Source organism: Oryctolagus cuniculus, chromosome 2, assembly GCF_051225735.1.
Source record: "Oryctolagus cuniculus isolate XC-2025 breed Fujian yellow rabbit chromosome 2, ASM5122573v1, whole genome shotgun sequence".
Taxonomy (NCBI): Eukaryota; Metazoa; Chordata; class Mammalia; order Lagomorpha; family Leporidae; genus Oryctolagus; species Oryctolagus cuniculus.
Genome location: NC_142868.1, coordinates 105,460,243 through 105,477,933, shown reverse-complemented (window position 1 = coordinate 105,477,933; position 17,691 = coordinate 105,460,243). Strand labels below are relative to the sequence as shown.

The window sequence follows — 17,691 nt, the reverse complement described above, 5'->3', positions numbered from 1 at the left end:
CTGGGAGGACCAGCCCGAGGGATCTCTGAAATGCCTCTGAGGTCAGTCTCCCATTGCCTTGATTCCCTCCTGTTCACTTGTCTACTTGGTAACTGCCACTTGGCCACATCCCTGCTTTGCTCCCCTGAACACACCTTTTCATGTTTTATGTGGCCAGGCTGCAAAATTTCCAAATCTTCCCATTCTACTGCTCTTTTAATTAAAAATTCCTTCCTAAGTCAGTTCTTCCCACTTGCATCTCACTGTGTGTGGTTCAAAGTAGTCAACCGGTAGACTGAAGGCTTTGTTGCTTAGATAATTCTCTTACCAGATGCCATAGTTCATCAGTTTAGTGCTCTGCATTCCACAAGGTCCAAGGACATGGACAAAATTCTGCCAAGATCTTTGCAACAAGGATGGGCTTTACTTCAATTTCCAATACTTCATTCCTCAGTTCCACCTGAGAGCTCATCAGAATGGCCTATGCTGTCCATGATCGTGGTCTCTCATGTAATCCTTAAGGACTTCCAGTCTTTCCCCATAGCTCTTTTCTTCTACTAAGCTGTCACCAGAATGATACTTAATGCAGCATTGTGGTCACCTAGGCTTGTTCTACTCTGATCTTCCAAATTCTTCCAGTCGCTACCCATTACCCACTCCAAAGTTTCTTCCACATAGAGGGTATTGGTTAAACTAGTGCCACTTCCGGTACCAATTTTCTATTTTCTTCCAATAGGATACCACCTATTGTAAATTATGAACAATAGGAAAATATTTGGCTCACCATTGTGGAAGTCCAAGAGAACATGCTGGGATCTGATGAGGTCATTCACGCTCTGTCACCTCGGGGGAGAAGATGCAAGAGCAACACAGTGTGAGAGAAGAAAGAGGCTGGACTCCCCTCTTTGTAATGACCCATCCCACAAGAGTGGTGTTAATCCATTCATGGTGTAGAGCGCTCATAAGTTAAATACCTCCTAACAGGTCTCCTCTCTTAATACCATTTTCTTTGAAAAGGAAAAAGAAAAGAGAGATTGATTTATTTATTTGGAAGGCAGAGTTCCAGACCGAGAGAGAGGTCTTCCATCCATGGGTTCACTCCTCAGATGGTCACAATGGCTGGAGCTGTGCCGATCTGAAGCCAGGAGCCAGAAGCCTCTTCTAGATCTCTTACGTGATTGTAGGGACCCAAGCTCCTGGGCCATCTTCTGTTGCTTTCCGGGGAACATTAGCAGGGAGCTGGATCAGAAGTGGAGCAGCCTAGACTGGAACCAGCTCCCATATGGGATACAGGAGCTGCAGGCAAAAGGGCTTTACCCCGCTGTGCCACAGAGTCGCCACCTCCCCTTCATTTTTACAGTGATCTACTTTCAGATTACTTTATACTCATAAAATTAACCCTATGCTAAGTAATGAGGGGAACAAATAGGATGAAGAAAACAACACTGTTCCTCAGCAGTGGAGACAAGGGCTGTAAACAATCATCGAAGCTCAAAATGTCAGTTTCACTCCTTTGCATTACATTTTTGGTACTCCATTAGTTACCACAGATCAGGGAAAATACGTAGTATTTGTCTTTTGGGGACTGGCTTGTTTCACTAAGTATAAGGGCTTCCAGTCACATCCATTTTGTTGCAAAAGAAAGGATTGCATCCTTTTTTATGGCTAAGTAGTATACCATAGTGTAAACACACCATAATTTCCTTACCCAGTCATCAGTTGGTGGACATCGGATGGACTCTAATAGAAGCAGTAGACAACATGCAAGAGCAAGTGATAATCTAAGCAGACAGATGGACATTCTAAAAAAAAAAAAAAAAAAAAAAAAAGGAAATAGTGGAGGGAGCCAGTGTTGTAGTACACTCTGTTAAGATTCCACTGTGACGCTGACACCCATGGCAGAGCTGGAGTCCCTGCTGCTCTGCTTCTGATCTAGCTCTCTGCCAATGCACCCGGGAAGGCAATGTGGGCCCTGTCACCCATGTGGGAGACCTCGATGGAGCTCCTGGCCCCCGGCTTCTGTCTGGCCTAGCCTCGGCTGCTGTGACCATTTGGGCAATCACTCAGTAGATAGAAGACTTTCTCTCCCCCCCCCCCACCTCTCTCTCTCTCTCTGTCTGTTACTCTGCCTTTCAAATGTATAAATAAATTAATCTTTTTTTTTTTTAAAAAAAAAGGAAATAGTAGAGATCAATCAATGTAACAGCAATACAGGGATCATTTGATAGGCTCATTGGGAAACTGGATTCAGCTGAGTAAACTGTCTCTGAGCTTGAGCACTTGTCAATAGAAACTCCCCCCCTTAATTTCAGACACCACACCAGAGATCTAGGTCAGATAACACCAGCTGGAATAAATAACAATGAAAACCAAGACAAGCCACTACCCCATCCCAACTATACTCAGATTGCAGAAAATAAAAAGGGGGGATGGCATGGAACCCCAAAAATAGTCAGAGGAAAAAAATTATCAATGTAGGGGAGCAAACATAAAAACCAAATGTGACTTCTCCTTCAACACCAGTCAAGCAAGAAGAGAATAGAATACAATACTTGAAATGTTGAATGAAAAACCCTACCCATCTGCTGTCTTGATCAGTTATACTTCAAGAATAAAAGAGGCTGGCACCGCAGCTCAATAGGCTAATCCTCCGCCTGCAGCACAGGCAAACCGGGTTCTAGTCCTGGTCGGGCCCCCGGATTCTGGCCCGGCTGCCCCTCTTCCAGGTCAGCTCTCTGCTATGGCCCGGGAGTGCAGTGGAGGATGGCCCAGGTCCTTGGGCCCTGTACCCGCATGGGAAACCAGGAGAAGCACCTGGCTCCTGGCTTCGGATCATTGCAGCGGGCTGGCCACACCGGCCATTGGAGGGTGAACCAATGGCAAAAAGGAAGACCTTTCTCTCTGTCTCTCTCTCTCACTGTCCACTATGCCTGTCCAAAATAAAGAAAAAATATTGAGCTAGTATTTCTCTATGTATTTCCACTTCCTCCAGCCCCAGACGTTCTGGCTAATGTGATGTTGGACAATGGTTGTCTGGTGCTACCCTAAAACTGTCCAGGTTATGGTTATATCTCAAAGGAAACAAAGTTTAATTATTTCAATTTGTAAAGGATTCAGAGTACAGTTAATACCAGACAGGAGGGATACTTAGTACATTGAGCATTCTTTCTTTTTTTTTCTTAAGGTTTATTTATTTATTTGAAAGTCAGAGTTACACAGAGAGAGGAAAAGGCAGAAAGAGAGAGAGAGAGGTCTTCCATCTGCTGGTTCACTCCCCAATTGGCCACAATGGCCGAGCTGCACCGATCTGAAGCCAGGAGCCAGGAGCTTCCTCCGGGTCTCCCATGTGGGTGCAGGGGCCCAAGGACTTGGCCCATCTTCTACTGCTTTCCCAGGCCATAGCAGAGAGCTGGATCGGAAGTGGAACATCTGGGACTAGAACCGGCGTCCATATGGGATGCCGGCACTTCAGGTCAGGGAGTTAACCCACTGCACCACAGCGCTAGCCCCACTATTTGCTTTCTTCACACAACGTTATCTTTGAGACATTCCCTATGTTCAAACATAGAGCCCTGTTTTCCTTCTTTTCACTGCAGTTCAGCACCCCAGGAGAAGAACGTCCAACAGCACCACAGTTTCTACATTTTGCCCCTACTGCTACGTGTTCACGCTGTGTCCAGCACTGTGCTACTACCATCAACGCCACTGTGGACATTTCTGCTTGTCTCCTTGCGCACACACGGGTTTCCGTGGTCACGGTGCTCTACTCCTTCGTATCGTTTCCAAAGAGGGTGAGCCGTCTACATTCCCACAGGGGAACATTTTTAGCCCTCTGTTTCATGACTGGCTTGGAGCTGTCATTACTAAGCTCAGTAGGTGCTGGCGCTGTGGCATAGTGGGTAAAGTTACCACCTGCAGTGCCGCCATCCCATATGGGAACCGGTTCGAGTCCTGGGTGCCCCACTTCCCATCCAGCTCTCTGCTATGGCCTGGGAAAGCAGTAGAAGATGGCCCAAGTCCTTAGGCCCCTGCACCTGTGTGGGAGACCCAGAGGAAGCTCCTGGCTTCAGATTGGCGCAGCTCCAGCTGTTGTGGGCAATTGTGGAGTGAATGAGCAGATGGAAGACCTCTCTCTCGCTCTGCTTTTCCTGCTCTCTGTGTGTAACTTTGACTTTCAAATAAAATAAAGAATTCCTTTTTAAAAAGTGAATTCATTATTTATCGGAAATTCAAATTTCACCTGGCATCCTGTATTTGTATTTGCTGAATCTGGCAGCTCTACATGACCCTTTATTTGATTCTTTTTGAGAATCTAAGGATTTAGGTTGATTTCTCTTTTTGATTTCTGTTTTAAGGGCCTTTCCCACATTAAAGATCGCCAGGCCCCCTGCTTCACTTTATGAAACATTCACAGCTAACACCAATCTCAGCAGCTGATAGAGCAGCAAGGAGTAACGAATGCGATTCCTTGAGCTTCATCGTCCTGCCTCCTCCCCCTGCAATAGCGTAGGGCACACAGAGTGGCCAAAAGGCAATCTGTGTAAAGGAAGTTGGGAAAGAAACCAGTTACAAATAAACTGCATTTGAATGCCAGACCCCAGCTGGCAATCTCTGACCCCAATGTCCACCCACCCCAACAGGGAAAACCAAAGAAGTGTCTTCTCCGAGCTCCCATTCAGAACGTGGGCCGCAGAACAACAGCGAAGTCTGGTCATCCCTTATTTTTAGAGCCACAATTTAGAGGACAGTGCCCTGTGGCAAGCACTAAGTGCACTGGGTTATCTCCTCCGCGCTGGCAATATAGCGGGAAGTGGCAACGCAGGGAGACTCAGCAACACCGAGGAGATGGCGCAGACCTTGAAGGCAAGCAGACCAGCCAGCGCAGCCTGGGCTCACCCAGTCCCCACACAATCAGGGCCCAAAGGACTCACTTCCCCAATTGTCTGTTTCGTTGTCTCCATAGATGATAGGACGCCACACCTGGCATACAGCTGGTGCACAGTGAGACCATAAGATGGCAGCCTGGCCCTGTTTCACATGCCTTTGTGTGATGAAAGAGAAAGAACAGGTTAACAAGGTCACAAGCAAAACCTGATACTTGGCTCAAGTTCAGCAGCTGCTTTGGATGCAAGAACGCCGCCCCAAGTAAGGAGATAGGAGATGCTGGTGAAGGCAGCTGTTCCATTGAGGTTCAGTGGGAGAGGATTCTGCAGGGGGGCAGTATGCGTTTGTTTTTTTAAGATTTATTTATGTATTTGAAAGAATTACACAGAGAGAGAAGAAGAGGTGGTGGGGGGAGAGAGAGAGAGGTCTTCCATCTGCTGGTTCACTCCCCAACTGGCTGCAACAGCCAGAGCTGCACCAATCTGAAGCCACAAGCCAGGAGCTTCCTCCAGGTCTTCCACATGGGTTTAGGGACCCAAGGACGTGGGCCATCTTCTACTGCTTTCCCAGACCAGAGCAGAGAGCTGGATCAGAAGTAGAGCAGCCAGGTCTCGAACCGGTGCCCATATGGGATGCCAGCACTGCAGGCAGCGGCTTTACCTACTGTGCCACGGTGTGCATTTCTAACGCCACCACTTGTCTTCTGTTCAGGCTGGAGTTTTCTGCATCCATTTCTGCTGTACCCAAGATGTGTGTGCTTTCCTGGCTGGGATGAGATCCCTACCGACATTCAGCAATAACCTACAGAAGGAAGGGAACTTCTCCAGTGGCCCACGATGTAGTTTGCTCTGTAACAAAATTGACCCTGTCAGCTGTTTATACTGGGAAGTGCAGATCAAGGTCCAGACCCTGCACGGCCCGAGGCAAAGGCCTCCCAGCCTTCAGAGAGGTCACTGAGTCGTCTGTCATCCTGCAGGCAAGTGCCCTGCAATTCAATTGCTCAGAATTCCCAAAGAAAACCATGAATGACAGACTTGGGAATTGTTTTACGGACATGGGATGCAGAAAACATAAACACCAGTAACTGGGCAGGGAGAGCACCACTGGGACAGGAGCCCAGGGATCTGGGAACGCCTCCCTGGTGACGTCAAAGCCCGTGGGGAGGGGCAGGCCCACAGCAGGAAAAGTCCTAAGGACTAGATTAGGAAGCAGCCCTCTGGCTTTCAGCATTCAGCGGCTGACTTGCTTTCTACTGGCCGGCACCAGGCTGTTCCAGGCTGGACTGGTATTCTGAGTGTTGCATTATCTGCACGATATCAAAAATACAGCCCTGTGCTGTAACATTTTACCAAGATCGCAACTTCTAGTACCCATGGCAGAGAATTCAAAATTTGATGAAACACCGCGAATACCTGTTGACTATGTGAGAGGAATTCTTCAACCCACGCCTACCTGTGACGCCTGGGATCTGATCTGGAACTTCCAAGCCAAGCCTGATGACCTGCTGATTTCTACCTATCCTAAAGCAGGTAGGTGGAGGAGCTGGCAGGGACGGGGAAAAAGAGTTAGGAAGGTAAGTGAAGGATTCAGTGAGAGAAGGTTTGCTCTCAAGGAGCCCTTTTGCACACACACACACATACAGAGACAGGGAGGGACAGAGAGAAAGCGAACCTCAGTCTTTTCTGAGATTGTGTTCAACCCTCCACAGGAGGTTACATCTCTCTCAGTATCCTAACAGAAGAATGTGCAGGCCAACAGAGACCTTGTCCAGTGGTTCATGTTGGTCCTGATGTAACAGTCTTACTCGTCAGGAGTCTATTCAGGATCAAATTTTTCTAAATGTCAATCTGAAAATCAGCAAAGTTTTTGCCACTAGTTTTGCTAGTTTTTTGCCACCAGTTTTTGCGAGTTTTGCCACAAGGAAAGAACGCAGCTTAAATTCATCCACAACTCTGCTTGATTATCATTTCAGCTCAATGTTGTGTTTTCCATTTACTTCCTCATTTGAGAGGCAGAGAGAAAAACAGAGCTGCCTAGAGAGCTCGAATCACCACTGCTTCATTCCCCGAATCTCTGCAGTAGCCGTGGGCAGGGGCTGGAGCCAGGGCCAGGACCTCAATTCACCTCTCCCATGCGGGAGGCAAGAACTCAATCACACAGCCAGCACCACCACTGCCTCCCAGGGGATGCACGGGCAGGAGTCAGGGGCCAGGGCCAGCAAGTGAATCAGGTGCTCACACCAATGAGGGACATGGAGCAGCCTGACCACTGGGCCAAATACCCACTCTCAGTACTTTGTGTAATCTTTCATTCTACCTGCCAAGTGCAAGCCTTAAGATTTGATTCATTTACTTTTCATGGAATAAATAGGATTTAAACAATTCAAAAAGCATGAAGAATAAAAATGTTTTGCATCCAATGTAATATTTAATCATCATTAAAATCTTATATATGAATGAAGATTTTTTTTATTAGAGGGAAAAGATAAGTATAAATGACAAAAACAATCCACCCTGTCCTTAAAAAGAAAGAAAGAAAGAAATACTATGGGCAGAAGCAAGGAAAACAGTCATAAAATCACTAAGCCCTGGAGAGTGACTTGAGAAGTCACTGATCCACCCTGAAGCCCTGCTGACACATGAAGATCCCTCATCACAGCCTAGGGCCAGATTCAGAGTAATCACCCCAACTAGGTGCAATGACTCCAGAGTTCTCTGAGTAGGTGGCTAAGCCAGTTTTGGTCCTTTGTCCTGTAATGAAAGTTGGTGCCAGCAAACAGAGGGGATATGAAGTGTGATTCCTAATCATTCTTCAACCCCTGCCTTTAAGAGCACTGAATTGAGAGTATGGAAAAGGAAGTCAACGGGAGAGCTGCTGCCAAAGAACACAGATAAGTCAATGCTGATCAGGCTGAAGAAATCCATGCTACAAGCTGTGACTGAAATGACATTCACTGGGTAAATATAAAAGGCTGGGAGAACAAAGTACAGCTGAGGGCAAAGGTTACTTTTAGAATTTGAGCATAAAAACACTTATTACCAAACAGTTTTTTACTAGCAAATAGTTCATAGGAAATTTAAAAATAAATGGAAAGTACGTGTTTCCACCTTGACTTAGTACAGTGTAGTCTGAGCATCCCTAATCTGAACTCCTGAGCACTGCACAATCTGAAGCCTTGTCAGTGCCAACACAGTGTCGCACGTAGGACATCGTGACAGCGTTGTTACACATCCTGTGCACTGCTCCCTCAGGCTGTGTAGTTAAAGTTTATAAAACCTAAATGAAGGTCATATTTAGCCTTGGTTCCCATTCCTGTGTTATCTCATTATGCTTGTGCGACTACTACAAAATCCAGAAAAACTTGGACTCCAAAATACGTCTGGTCCCACGTATTTCAGAGAAGAGATACACAACCGTACTAAAAATCAGAACTTGCTAGTACTAATCTGAAAAGAGCTAATTTTAATAGGAATAAGAGAGTATTTAAAAAAAAGAAATCCATCCTAGAACAACCCAACATCCTCACCTGTGAGCACATCTGGTTAGAGCCTAAGCTGCGGAGTGGGGGGGCCTTCTTCCTCTGACCACCATGGCAGTGGTGGTGCAGCTTCCTGCAGTTAGAGAGGGGCTATGGAATGTGGAATGACCTCTGCCAAAGTGTTGTTGGTGCCACCAGCAGCCACTACACTGGGCAGGATGAGCTCTATTTTGCTTCTGCCTTCCAGATCTCAGCCTAATTCCTCTCATTAGCAGATGTGTTGTTTTGTTTTGTTTTGTTTTTCTCTTCATACTGTTTGTTGAACTCTTTTACTTTGAGTAGGTTAACTGTATGATTGTTAAGTACACTGAAAATAGATCATGATAAAAATTAAAAGTGGGAATGCGAGGTGGGAGAGGAAGGGTTGGAGAGTAGGCAGAAGGTAAGGTGGGGGCGAGTGTCACTATGTCACTATGTTCCTAAATCTGTATATATGAAACTTGTATAACTTAAATAAAATTTTTGTAAAATGCAGAAATTATTACATAAAAAGGTAGAATTCAAAAAAAAAGAAATAACATTCAGAATCTTTGTGGCAAAGGAGGGAGTCTAGGGAATGTACATTTTTGCCTTTCTACTGCTGAGATAAGGAGAAAACAGAGAAAAGAGTGAAAATGGATACTAAAGGTTAGTGGCATATAGTAAGCCCAGGCACTAATCATTCATTCACTCAGCCAACATCTGCTGGCTCTGAAGCAAAAACTTCATACACTGTGCTTAGGGAAAAGAATTTGAAACCACAGTCTTTACTCCACAGGAGATCATAATTGTTTACCACACAGCTAGATCAACAGGCCAACAACCCAAATTAAAGGTCGTGATAGAAAAAAATAATTGCATATCATCAATCTAATGCCCACTCATGAATGGAGTATTTGTATAAAAATTCATGTCATGGTAACTCATGGTATAAATAAGAAAGGATGTTTTCTGAAGTCCATTTCTATAAACATGGCTTTCAAATTCACATAGATGTTCTAGCAAAGTATTTGGTCACAATTTAAAGAATATAGTACTCTAACTGTCTCTGCATCTGCATCTTCTATGTGGAATTAGGAACAACATGGACTCAGGAGATAGTGGACCTAATACAAAATGAAGGTGACGTTGAGATGAGTAAACGAGCACCCACTCATATACGGTTTCCTTTCATCGAGTGGATAATCCCTTCCATAGGATCTGGTGAGTATCCAATAGCCACACTTGACTATGTTTCTGGACATACCCTTAGGGGTTTTATGATTAAATTGCACCTCGCAAAATTATAGGTACTCATTGATGGATTTTGTTGCTTTGTCTTTTTTTTAATGAGTATTTAATTGAAGAACAGTTACAGGGAGATGAGAAACAGAGACAAGAAGATCGTCCATCTGCTGTTCACTCCTTAAATGATCCAATAACCAGGATTCGGCCAGGCCAAAGCCAGGAGCCTGGAACTCCATCTAAGAATCTCCCACGTGCGTGGCAGGAGCCCAAGCACTCAGGCCATCTTCCCCTGCTTTCCCAGACACATGAAATGGGATGCTGACATGGCACACCATGGCTTAACCCAGTGTGCCACCAATGCCAGGCCCCAGCCTTGTGTCTGGCCATTGCTATTCTACAGAATTCTCTAAATGATTTCCTCTTTATGCAGAAGTAACTTAAATTTTGATTTTGTAGTTATAAATTAGTCACAGTTCACAAAGATGAACACTTATAAGATAATAACAGTGAGAGGGTCTGAAATTTTAGGTTCTTATTTATCGGGTTGGTTGTATTTGCTAGGAATTGTTCTAGGCAAGAAGTCTACTAATAGGTGACAGGACTTCCCTCGAATCAAAAACAATAGCTCAGTGCTCTGTGGCTGCCTGGCATTGCTCCCCAGGTATTTTGCTCCCTGTTTGAAGCAAAGAGAAAAATAGTAGGAAATTATTATAAACTACTTTTTCAGGTTTGGAACAAGCTAATGCAATGCCCTCACCACGGAACCTGAAAACACATCTTCCCATCGAGTTGCTGCCACCATCCTTCCTAGAGAACAACTGTAAGGTAAAGAGCAAAAGGGACTCACGGCTGTACTCTTTAGAACAATCTTAGTCCTCCACATCCTTCCTCTTAAAACATTTTGCCTGTTCAAAAAAAAAATCCACCTCCTTAATGGGCAAAGGACTTCAACAGGTGTTTTTCAAGACAGGAAATCCAAATGGCCAACAGACCTTGAGAAAATGCTCAGGATCACTAGCCATCAGGGAAATGCAAATCAAAACCACAGTGAGGCTTCACCTCACTCCAGGTAGAATGCCTTTCATACAGAAATCAACAAACAACAGATGCTGGCAAGGATGTGGGGAAAAAGGTACCCTAATCCACTGCTGGTGGGAATGTAAATTGGGGCAGCCATTGTGGAACACAAAATGGAGATAACTCAGAAAGCTAAATATAGACCTACCATATGATCCAGCCATCCTACTCCTGGGAATTTACTCAAACCAAAAGAAATCAGGATATGAAAGAGTTATCTATACCCCCATGTTCACTGGAGCACAATTCACAATAGGTAGGATATGGAATCAACCCAGCTGTCCATCAACTGTTGACTGGATAAAGAAATTATGCTATATATACACTATGGAGTACTACTCAGCTATTAAAAAAATATCCTGTCTTTTGCAACCAAATGGACATAACTGGAAACCAGTTTACTTAGTGAAATAAGCCAGTCCCAAAAAGACAGATATCATTTGTTTTCCTAGATCCAAGATAACTAACAGGGTACCTGAAATTTAATATTTTTCAGTGAAATAGACATTTTGAGAGTTAATGATCATTTACAGCTCCTGTATTTTCCATTGAGGATCACCATTTTGTGGGTTTTTTTAGTCATACTATTTGTCAGACTCTCTTGCTAAGTGTAGGGTTAACTTTACAATTGTTAAATAAACTGAAAATATATATTTGTAAAAATTAAGAGTGGGAAATTTAGACGAGGAAGAAGGGATGTAGCGTGGGGGAGGAGAGGAGAAGTATCACTATGTATAACTAAGTAAAAAAAAAAAATCTAACTCCTCACAGGAATCCATATGTAAATTGATAGGAATATTTTCCTCTCTCACAAAAGCAGGATTGTTGTGGTCAGCTCTGGCATAGCAGGTTAAAGCCACCCCCTGGGGAGCCTGCATTCCATGTGGATGCTGGTTCTGATCCCAGCTGCTCCACTTCTGATCCAGCTCTCTGCTATGGTCTGAGAAAGCAGCAGAAGATAGCCCAGGTCCTTGGACTTGCACCAATGTGGGAGACCTGGAAGAAGCTCCTGGCTAGTTGCTTTGAATCAGCGCAGATCCAGCCATTGCAGCGAACTGAAGTTAAAAAAAAAAAAAAAAAAAAGGGAAAGGGCAGGGTGGTTGTAAGCAGCATTAGAAAAATTCTCTGCCAGAACTGTATCCACCCCTGTGTGATTGTTGGCAATAAGAGTATGGACATGGTTGACATGGATTTCATCCTCTTTTGTTTCTTCTCTCCCTTCCATATTTGCAGATCATCTATGTGGCAAGGAATGCCAAGGACAATATGGTATCCTATTATCATTTCCAAAGAATGAATAAAGGACTTCCTGATCCAGGAACATGGGAAGAATACTTTGAGAATTTCCTGGCTGGGAAAGGTAAGAGAACTCAGCTTTGCTTCCTTCCTTCCTTCCTTCCTTCCTTCCTTCCTTCCTTCCTTCCTTCCTTCCTCAAAATCCTAAAGCGCCCTAAAAGGAGTGCATCATCCCTACGTCCGCAGGGGCTCTGCCTCCTTTGAGACAACACTCTGATCCCCTTCAGAGATTCTCCTTCCAATGCAACACCTGTTGGTTGAACCTGTGTAACTCACTGCCTTGCTTTCCATCCCACTTTCCAGTGTGCTGGGGCTCCTGGCATGACCATGTGAAAGGATGGTGGAAAGCCAAAGACCAACACAACATTCTCTACCTCTTCTACGAAGAAATGAAGAAGGTGAGGGCAGGGCCATCCACTGTGTTCCCGTGGATGGTAAAACATACAAGTCATGAGTAGTGGCCCTATCGGGGACTCAGGTTGAAGCAGAGAAGAGAACATTCCTGCGTTTCACTGGCCACAGCTGCCCATGTGTCCAAGTACACAGGGGAGATCATGAATTCATGCATTACAAACTCTCACCCTTAGCTTCCTGGTGCCCTGGGGGGTGGTGCACCTTACAGGCTATGGTTGCCAAATACAGAAGACGCTCTTCCCTCCTTGTGTCTCTCAGAACTCAGTTTAGGTGGAAAAGTCATGCTAGCACATTTTGTATTACCATTGAGAAACAGCCACATAGTTTCAACAAATACTTTAGGAAATGACGATGGAATGGAAAATACTAACAATTAAAATTCTTGAATTCACGTCTGGCTGTACAACCTAGTATCAACTATACTTCGGAAAGACACTTAACATCTTGGGTACTTAGATTTCTTATATGCAAAAAAAGAGATAATAATACTCAGCAATCCAGGATCTGTATGGGCACTAAATGAGGTTGTGATTGTTGTAAGGATAGTCTACTCAGATACCTTCTGTGACTCCACTAAATATGGAGATCTACAAAGAATACTGTCTCTGTTCTTAAATGTATTATCAAAAACTGTGATACTGAATAGGTGCTTCACAAACTGGCTGTATCACCCACTCCTGGTACAAAAGTGTGGAAATGCTTGCAAAGGGCACCAAATGTAAATGACTGGAAAGCATGCAAACCAGACCCTCATTGCCTGTGTCCTGAGGGAATACCTTTCAGATATATGTACTATTTCAGTTCAGAGAGTTGTCTAATCTAAAGTCCCCCCATATAGACACTCAATAAAAGAATATTATAGTTGTGAGAGGTGTATTCATAGAGTTTGCTCTTTTTGAGTAGATATGACAGGCTAAGGGGGTTATAGAAGAAAGAGTCCTATTAAATTTAGAATAGGAAACTTCACACAGACCCTGTTTGCCTATTGCATATGTAATAGAAGTACCAGAGATGTAGAGTATGTCCTGGGAATGGGTAACACGGAGCTCCTCCTGTGTTAGGAGTTCCAGGAAGAAATTTTATTGAAACCTCATAGTCTCTCAAAGCATTTTAAATATTTCTGTGATCATGTTCTGGGATGTTCCCTGGCAGTAGGTCAGAGTTCACTTCTCAGCGTTCTTTCTCATCCCAAGTCTGTATGAAGACAATTTAATTAAGCACTTTGAACATTCAAGGCTTTGAAGCAGAGACACACTCTAGACACAGCGGTCAGCGTAAGCCCCTCCGTTCCCCATACCCTGCCCTGCAGACAATGGATTCCCACAGCCACAGTAGTTTCCCAGGGCTCCAGGGCCCTCCAGGATGAACTGAGCTCCTCTCAGAATGCCCAAATACCTGACCCTGACCATGCTGGGCACCGGGTATTAATAACCATCAGTGCCTTTTGGGGCATACACACACACAAAGAAAGAACCTCTCCGCTCCTCTTACTACCACCATTGCTGTGGTCTGGGAAACTTCTGTCAATGCCAGGGACAGGATACAGTCACCTTTGGGTCAGATGTTTTTAAAGATTTTATTTCTTTATTTATTTAAGAGGTAGAGTTACAGATAGTGAGAGGAAGAGATAGAGAGAAAGGTCTTCCCTTCGTTGGTTCACTCCCCAAATGGCCACAATGGCCGGAGCTGCACCAATCCGAAGACAGGTCTAGGAGATTCTTCCCAGTCTCCCATGTAGACGCAGGGGCCCAAGCACTTAGGCCATCTTCTACTGCTTTCCCAGGCCATACCAGAGCTGGATGGAAGAGGAGCAGCCGGAACTAGAACCGGCACCCATATGGGATGCTGGTGCTGCAGGCAGAGGATTAACCTGCAGCCTCTGGGTCAGATCTTAAACGTTCTGCCCCTGCACCTCTGGAAAGTCTCTGTTCTTACTGGGAGTCTATGCAATCTCCCTATTAGATGTTGAGCTCACCAAGACCCCTCCCTCCAATAACTAAGTGAGCAGGACTTTGGGAAATAATCCTTAATGCATTCCCACAGTGATACATTCACGGACAATGAAAGCCACTGTTTGTGTCACTAGCCCTACCCACCTGATGCTTACATATTACAGGGGAAAATTCCCAGTAATTCCAATTACTATAAGAAAACAGTATGGGCCACCTTGGTAGACTGAGTCCTTTCTGGGCAGTTGGGCATTTACAAATGAAGACTTCTTTGTAACATCGCTGCTGGTTACTATCCCTAATACATTTTCATAATCTTTTGAACTAATTATTTTATAGCCAATCTTGTCTTTTCTTTTGAATTTCATCATAGAATCCAAAGCAGGAAATTCAGAGGCTGGCAGAATTTATTGGGAAGAAACTAGATGACAAAGTTCTAGATACAATTGTCCATCACACCTCATTCGATGTCATGAAGCAGAATCCAATGGCAAACTATTCATCACTTCCTACTGAATTTATGAACCACGCCATTTCTCCATTCATGAGAAAAGGTTGCTTATGTTTTCTTTTGGCCTTAACCTTAAAAGAATGATGCAGCACTTCAGAGCCCTTGGGGAGCTGTCTTTCCTATGCCTGGGATTAGAATGGCTGTAATGGAGGACTCTGGGAAAAGATGTATTTAAGAAACCACCGAAGAAATGAAAACAATGTTTACAATCCCCTATCAGCCAGTGAGGTTTGGTATCTGAATACCACCATGTAGCCCCACGTTCCCTCCAGAAATCTAACTCAGATGTGGTGAACAATCTAGTTTATACACGGCTATATGCTATCAGATACAAGTATCCAAAAATACTTACTGAGAGGCTACTATGTGCCAGGCACTGGTGGGTACAGCAAACAAAACACAAAAATTCCTTCCCTCACGGATATCATATTCTATTGACTAGCAAAATAAATGAGAAATGCATGAGATAACAGACAGTGGTAACAAAGGCAACACTGGGATGATAAGTGGGATGGCAAGTGGAGGTCTGGGTGGGAGCAAGTTCTACAACTTCAGACTTGTACCTGGGACCTCCCAGGAAGGGGTCCTTCTGCTCAGCTCATGGCATAGAAGCCATGGTCCCAGCACCCACCGTGCCGTGATGTGCAAGAGGCCAGGAGAGAGACAGAAACCTCCCAGGCCTGCTGTTGCAACAGTGGTGTCCTTCCCCCAGTAATGGGGCTTGGTGGGGAACAGGCTCTTCCTGTCTACAGTTCAGACAAGAGCAAGAGAGGGACAGCATAGCAAGAGCCTTGTTTTGCCCAACACTGTCCCTTCCTAGAAGACAGAGTAGAAATCATCGCACAGAAACAGGAGAGGAGGGAAACACAAACTCCTCCAGCAGCTATTAACGCTCACCCACGTGACTGTGTTTCAGGGACAGTGGGAGACTGGAAGCACCACTTCACTGTGGCCCAGAATGAGAGGTTCAATGAAGACTACAAGAAGAAAATGGCTGACACCAGCCTCGCTTTCCACTTCCAATTCTAGTAAGACAAAAATTAAAAGCTGTTTTACGGGTTGACGCTGTGGTGTAGCGGGTAACGCTGCCATCTGCAATCCCAGCATCCCATACGGGTGCCGGTTCGAGACCCAGCTGCTCTACTTCCAAATTAGCTCTCTGCTATGGGCTGGGAAACAGTGGAAGATGCCACAAGTCCTTGGGCCCCTGTGCTGGCTTGGGAGACCTGGAGAAAACTGCCTGGTTCCTGGCTTCAGAGAGGCTCAGCTACAGCTATTGCGGCCATTTGGGGAAGGAATCAGTGGATGGAAGATCTCTTTCTCTCTGCCTTGCCTCTGCCTCTGCTTCTGCCTCTCAAATAAATAAATAAATCTCTCTCTTTTTTTGAAGTTGTTTTATTTTATTTCTCAGTGTATTGCATAATAATTAAAGTTTGATACTCAGACTGAGTGATATTGAGTTGAGGTTCTCAGACTGATTGTGCACACTATTAAAAAAAAAAAGTGTAGTTAGCAGGCAATGGGCAAGGTGCAGAGTGAGAGGAGGGTGCAGTGTAGGAGAGAGGTGTTAGTAAAATGGCGCAGTCTTATCTGTGGCACAATCTACACCCCAGACACCATCCTAGGCTCTAGCCCCCCTGCCACCAGTGCTGAAGACAGGTGACACCATGGCCCAACCACAGGTGTCAGCTCCACCCCCACCCTAATGGGATTTGCTGCTCCTACTTCCCTGCCTGCCCCCAGCAAAGGTGTAGCAGGACCTCTTCCAGAATACATGTCTTATAAAAGGGATGGCTAACATTTTCTGTAATAAAGCAAAAATAGCTAGAATGAGAGCTGAAATTATGATTCCATGGCTAAATTTACTTCTCCATGGGCACAGTAAACAGGCAAAACCTCCCTTTCAGACCAAACAAAGGGAGAGAAAGCTTTAGAGTGAGGACATGGGTTTCCTCATGGGCATTGCCTGCCTCACAGAAAAACCACTACCAGAACCTGCCGGTGACTGTAGACTTCAAGTTTAGGCCACCAAAGATTAGAGAATGGACTTGAGAACCCCCTTGACTTGCATCCTCTGTCTGCTTTAACAAAAACCAGGAGGAAGAGAAAGCCAGGCATCAGAAGCAATGTAAAGATAGGCGGCAGGCCTATTAAAGGCTGCTCTGCCCAGTGATCTGCCATCAAGGACACCCAACAGCCCAGGCCACTGCAGTGGCTTTCAATGTGGTAAGCCTGGGCTTCAGCAGAAGTCAGCTTGTGAAGAGCCCTGGCAGCTCTACCAGCCAAGAGTTGGGTCGCTGGAAATGGAACTGCCCTGGAGTCCAAAGACTTCAGGTCAGAGCCACAGACCTCACTGGCTCTGAGCTGAAAAGCCCTTCACTCAGCCCGGCTTCCAAAGTAACCACTGCTACTGAGGGGGTGGCCAAGTAGGGTCGGTAACATTGCAGGCAGAACTGTAAATTTCCTGTTAGATTTGCCAGCTGCCTTTACCTGGCCAGCTCTCCTCCCAGGCCAGCTAGGTAATGGAAGTCAACAGGGTGCCTTCCACAAGGAGGTGCACATCTCTCTTAGGATATATGCCACGTGAAGAGATGCCTACGCCTGGGACCCTTAACTGGCAAGGCCTTAAAGCCCACCAGACTATTATCAGGCCCCTTCTGTCAGTTTCTATTTACCTCGCAATTGGAGAACTTATTCGTGGTTAGACAGAAGCTTTCTTAGGTCCTCTAATAATGACTCTGTCTTCGTTCTAGATGTCCAGCTCACTTGGGCCTCGTTCCTTTGTGGTCAGAGCCTCTGCTCTAATACCAGTGGCTCCACACCTGACCCGTGTGTAT

General features: G+C 45.1%; 1 protein-coding gene and 1 long non-coding RNA gene across 3 annotated transcripts in view; one reads left to right on the top strand and one right to left on the bottom strand.

The window, feature by feature from the left end:
- LOC103346696 (uncharacterized) overlaps nucleotides 1–17,691 on the bottom strand; it is a 166,359-nt gene that overhangs the window by 84,571 nt on the left and 64,097 nt on the right. The window contains exons 6-7 of one of the 2 annotated variants that reach the window (XR_011386434.2): nucleotides 4,911–5,020; nucleotides 764–822 (exon numbers count right to left, since the gene is read on the bottom strand). The exons of the other annotated variant lie outside the window; for it this stretch is intronic. This is a non-coding gene — a long non-coding RNA (uncharacterized LOC103346696). The remainder of the gene's footprint in view (nucleotides 1–763; nucleotides 823–4,910; nucleotides 5,021–17,691) is intronic. 2 annotated transcript variants of the gene reach the window in all.
- Nucleotides 6,092–16,243, top strand: LOC100359112 (sulfotransferase 1C4). The gene is made up of 7 exons (XM_070068691.2): nucleotides 6,092–6,392; nucleotides 9,458–9,583; nucleotides 10,335–10,432; nucleotides 11,918–12,044; nucleotides 12,284–12,378; nucleotides 14,717–14,897; nucleotides 15,771–16,243. The coding sequence occupies exons 1-7, from the start codon at nucleotides 6,236–6,238 to the stop codon at nucleotides 15,881–15,883; spliced, it is 897 nt and encodes a 298-aa protein (XP_069924792.1). The 5' UTR covers nucleotides 6,092–6,235; the 3' UTR covers nucleotides 15,884–16,243.

Excerpts from the sequence above, each read along its gene's own strand:
- LOC100359112 (XM_070068691.2), top strand. The coding sequence starts at position 6,236 with ATGGCAGAGAATTCAAAATTTGATGAAACACCGCGAATACCTGTTGAC. Across the intron at positions 9,584-10,334 it reads AATCCCTTCCATAGGATCTG|GTTTGGAACAAGCTAATGCA; the intron begins GTGAGTATCCAA and ends CTACTTTTTCAG. Across the intron at positions 12,379-14,716 it reads TCTACGAAGAAATGAAGAAG|AATCCAAAGCAGGAAATTCA; the intron begins GTGAGGGCAGGG and ends ATTTCATCATAG.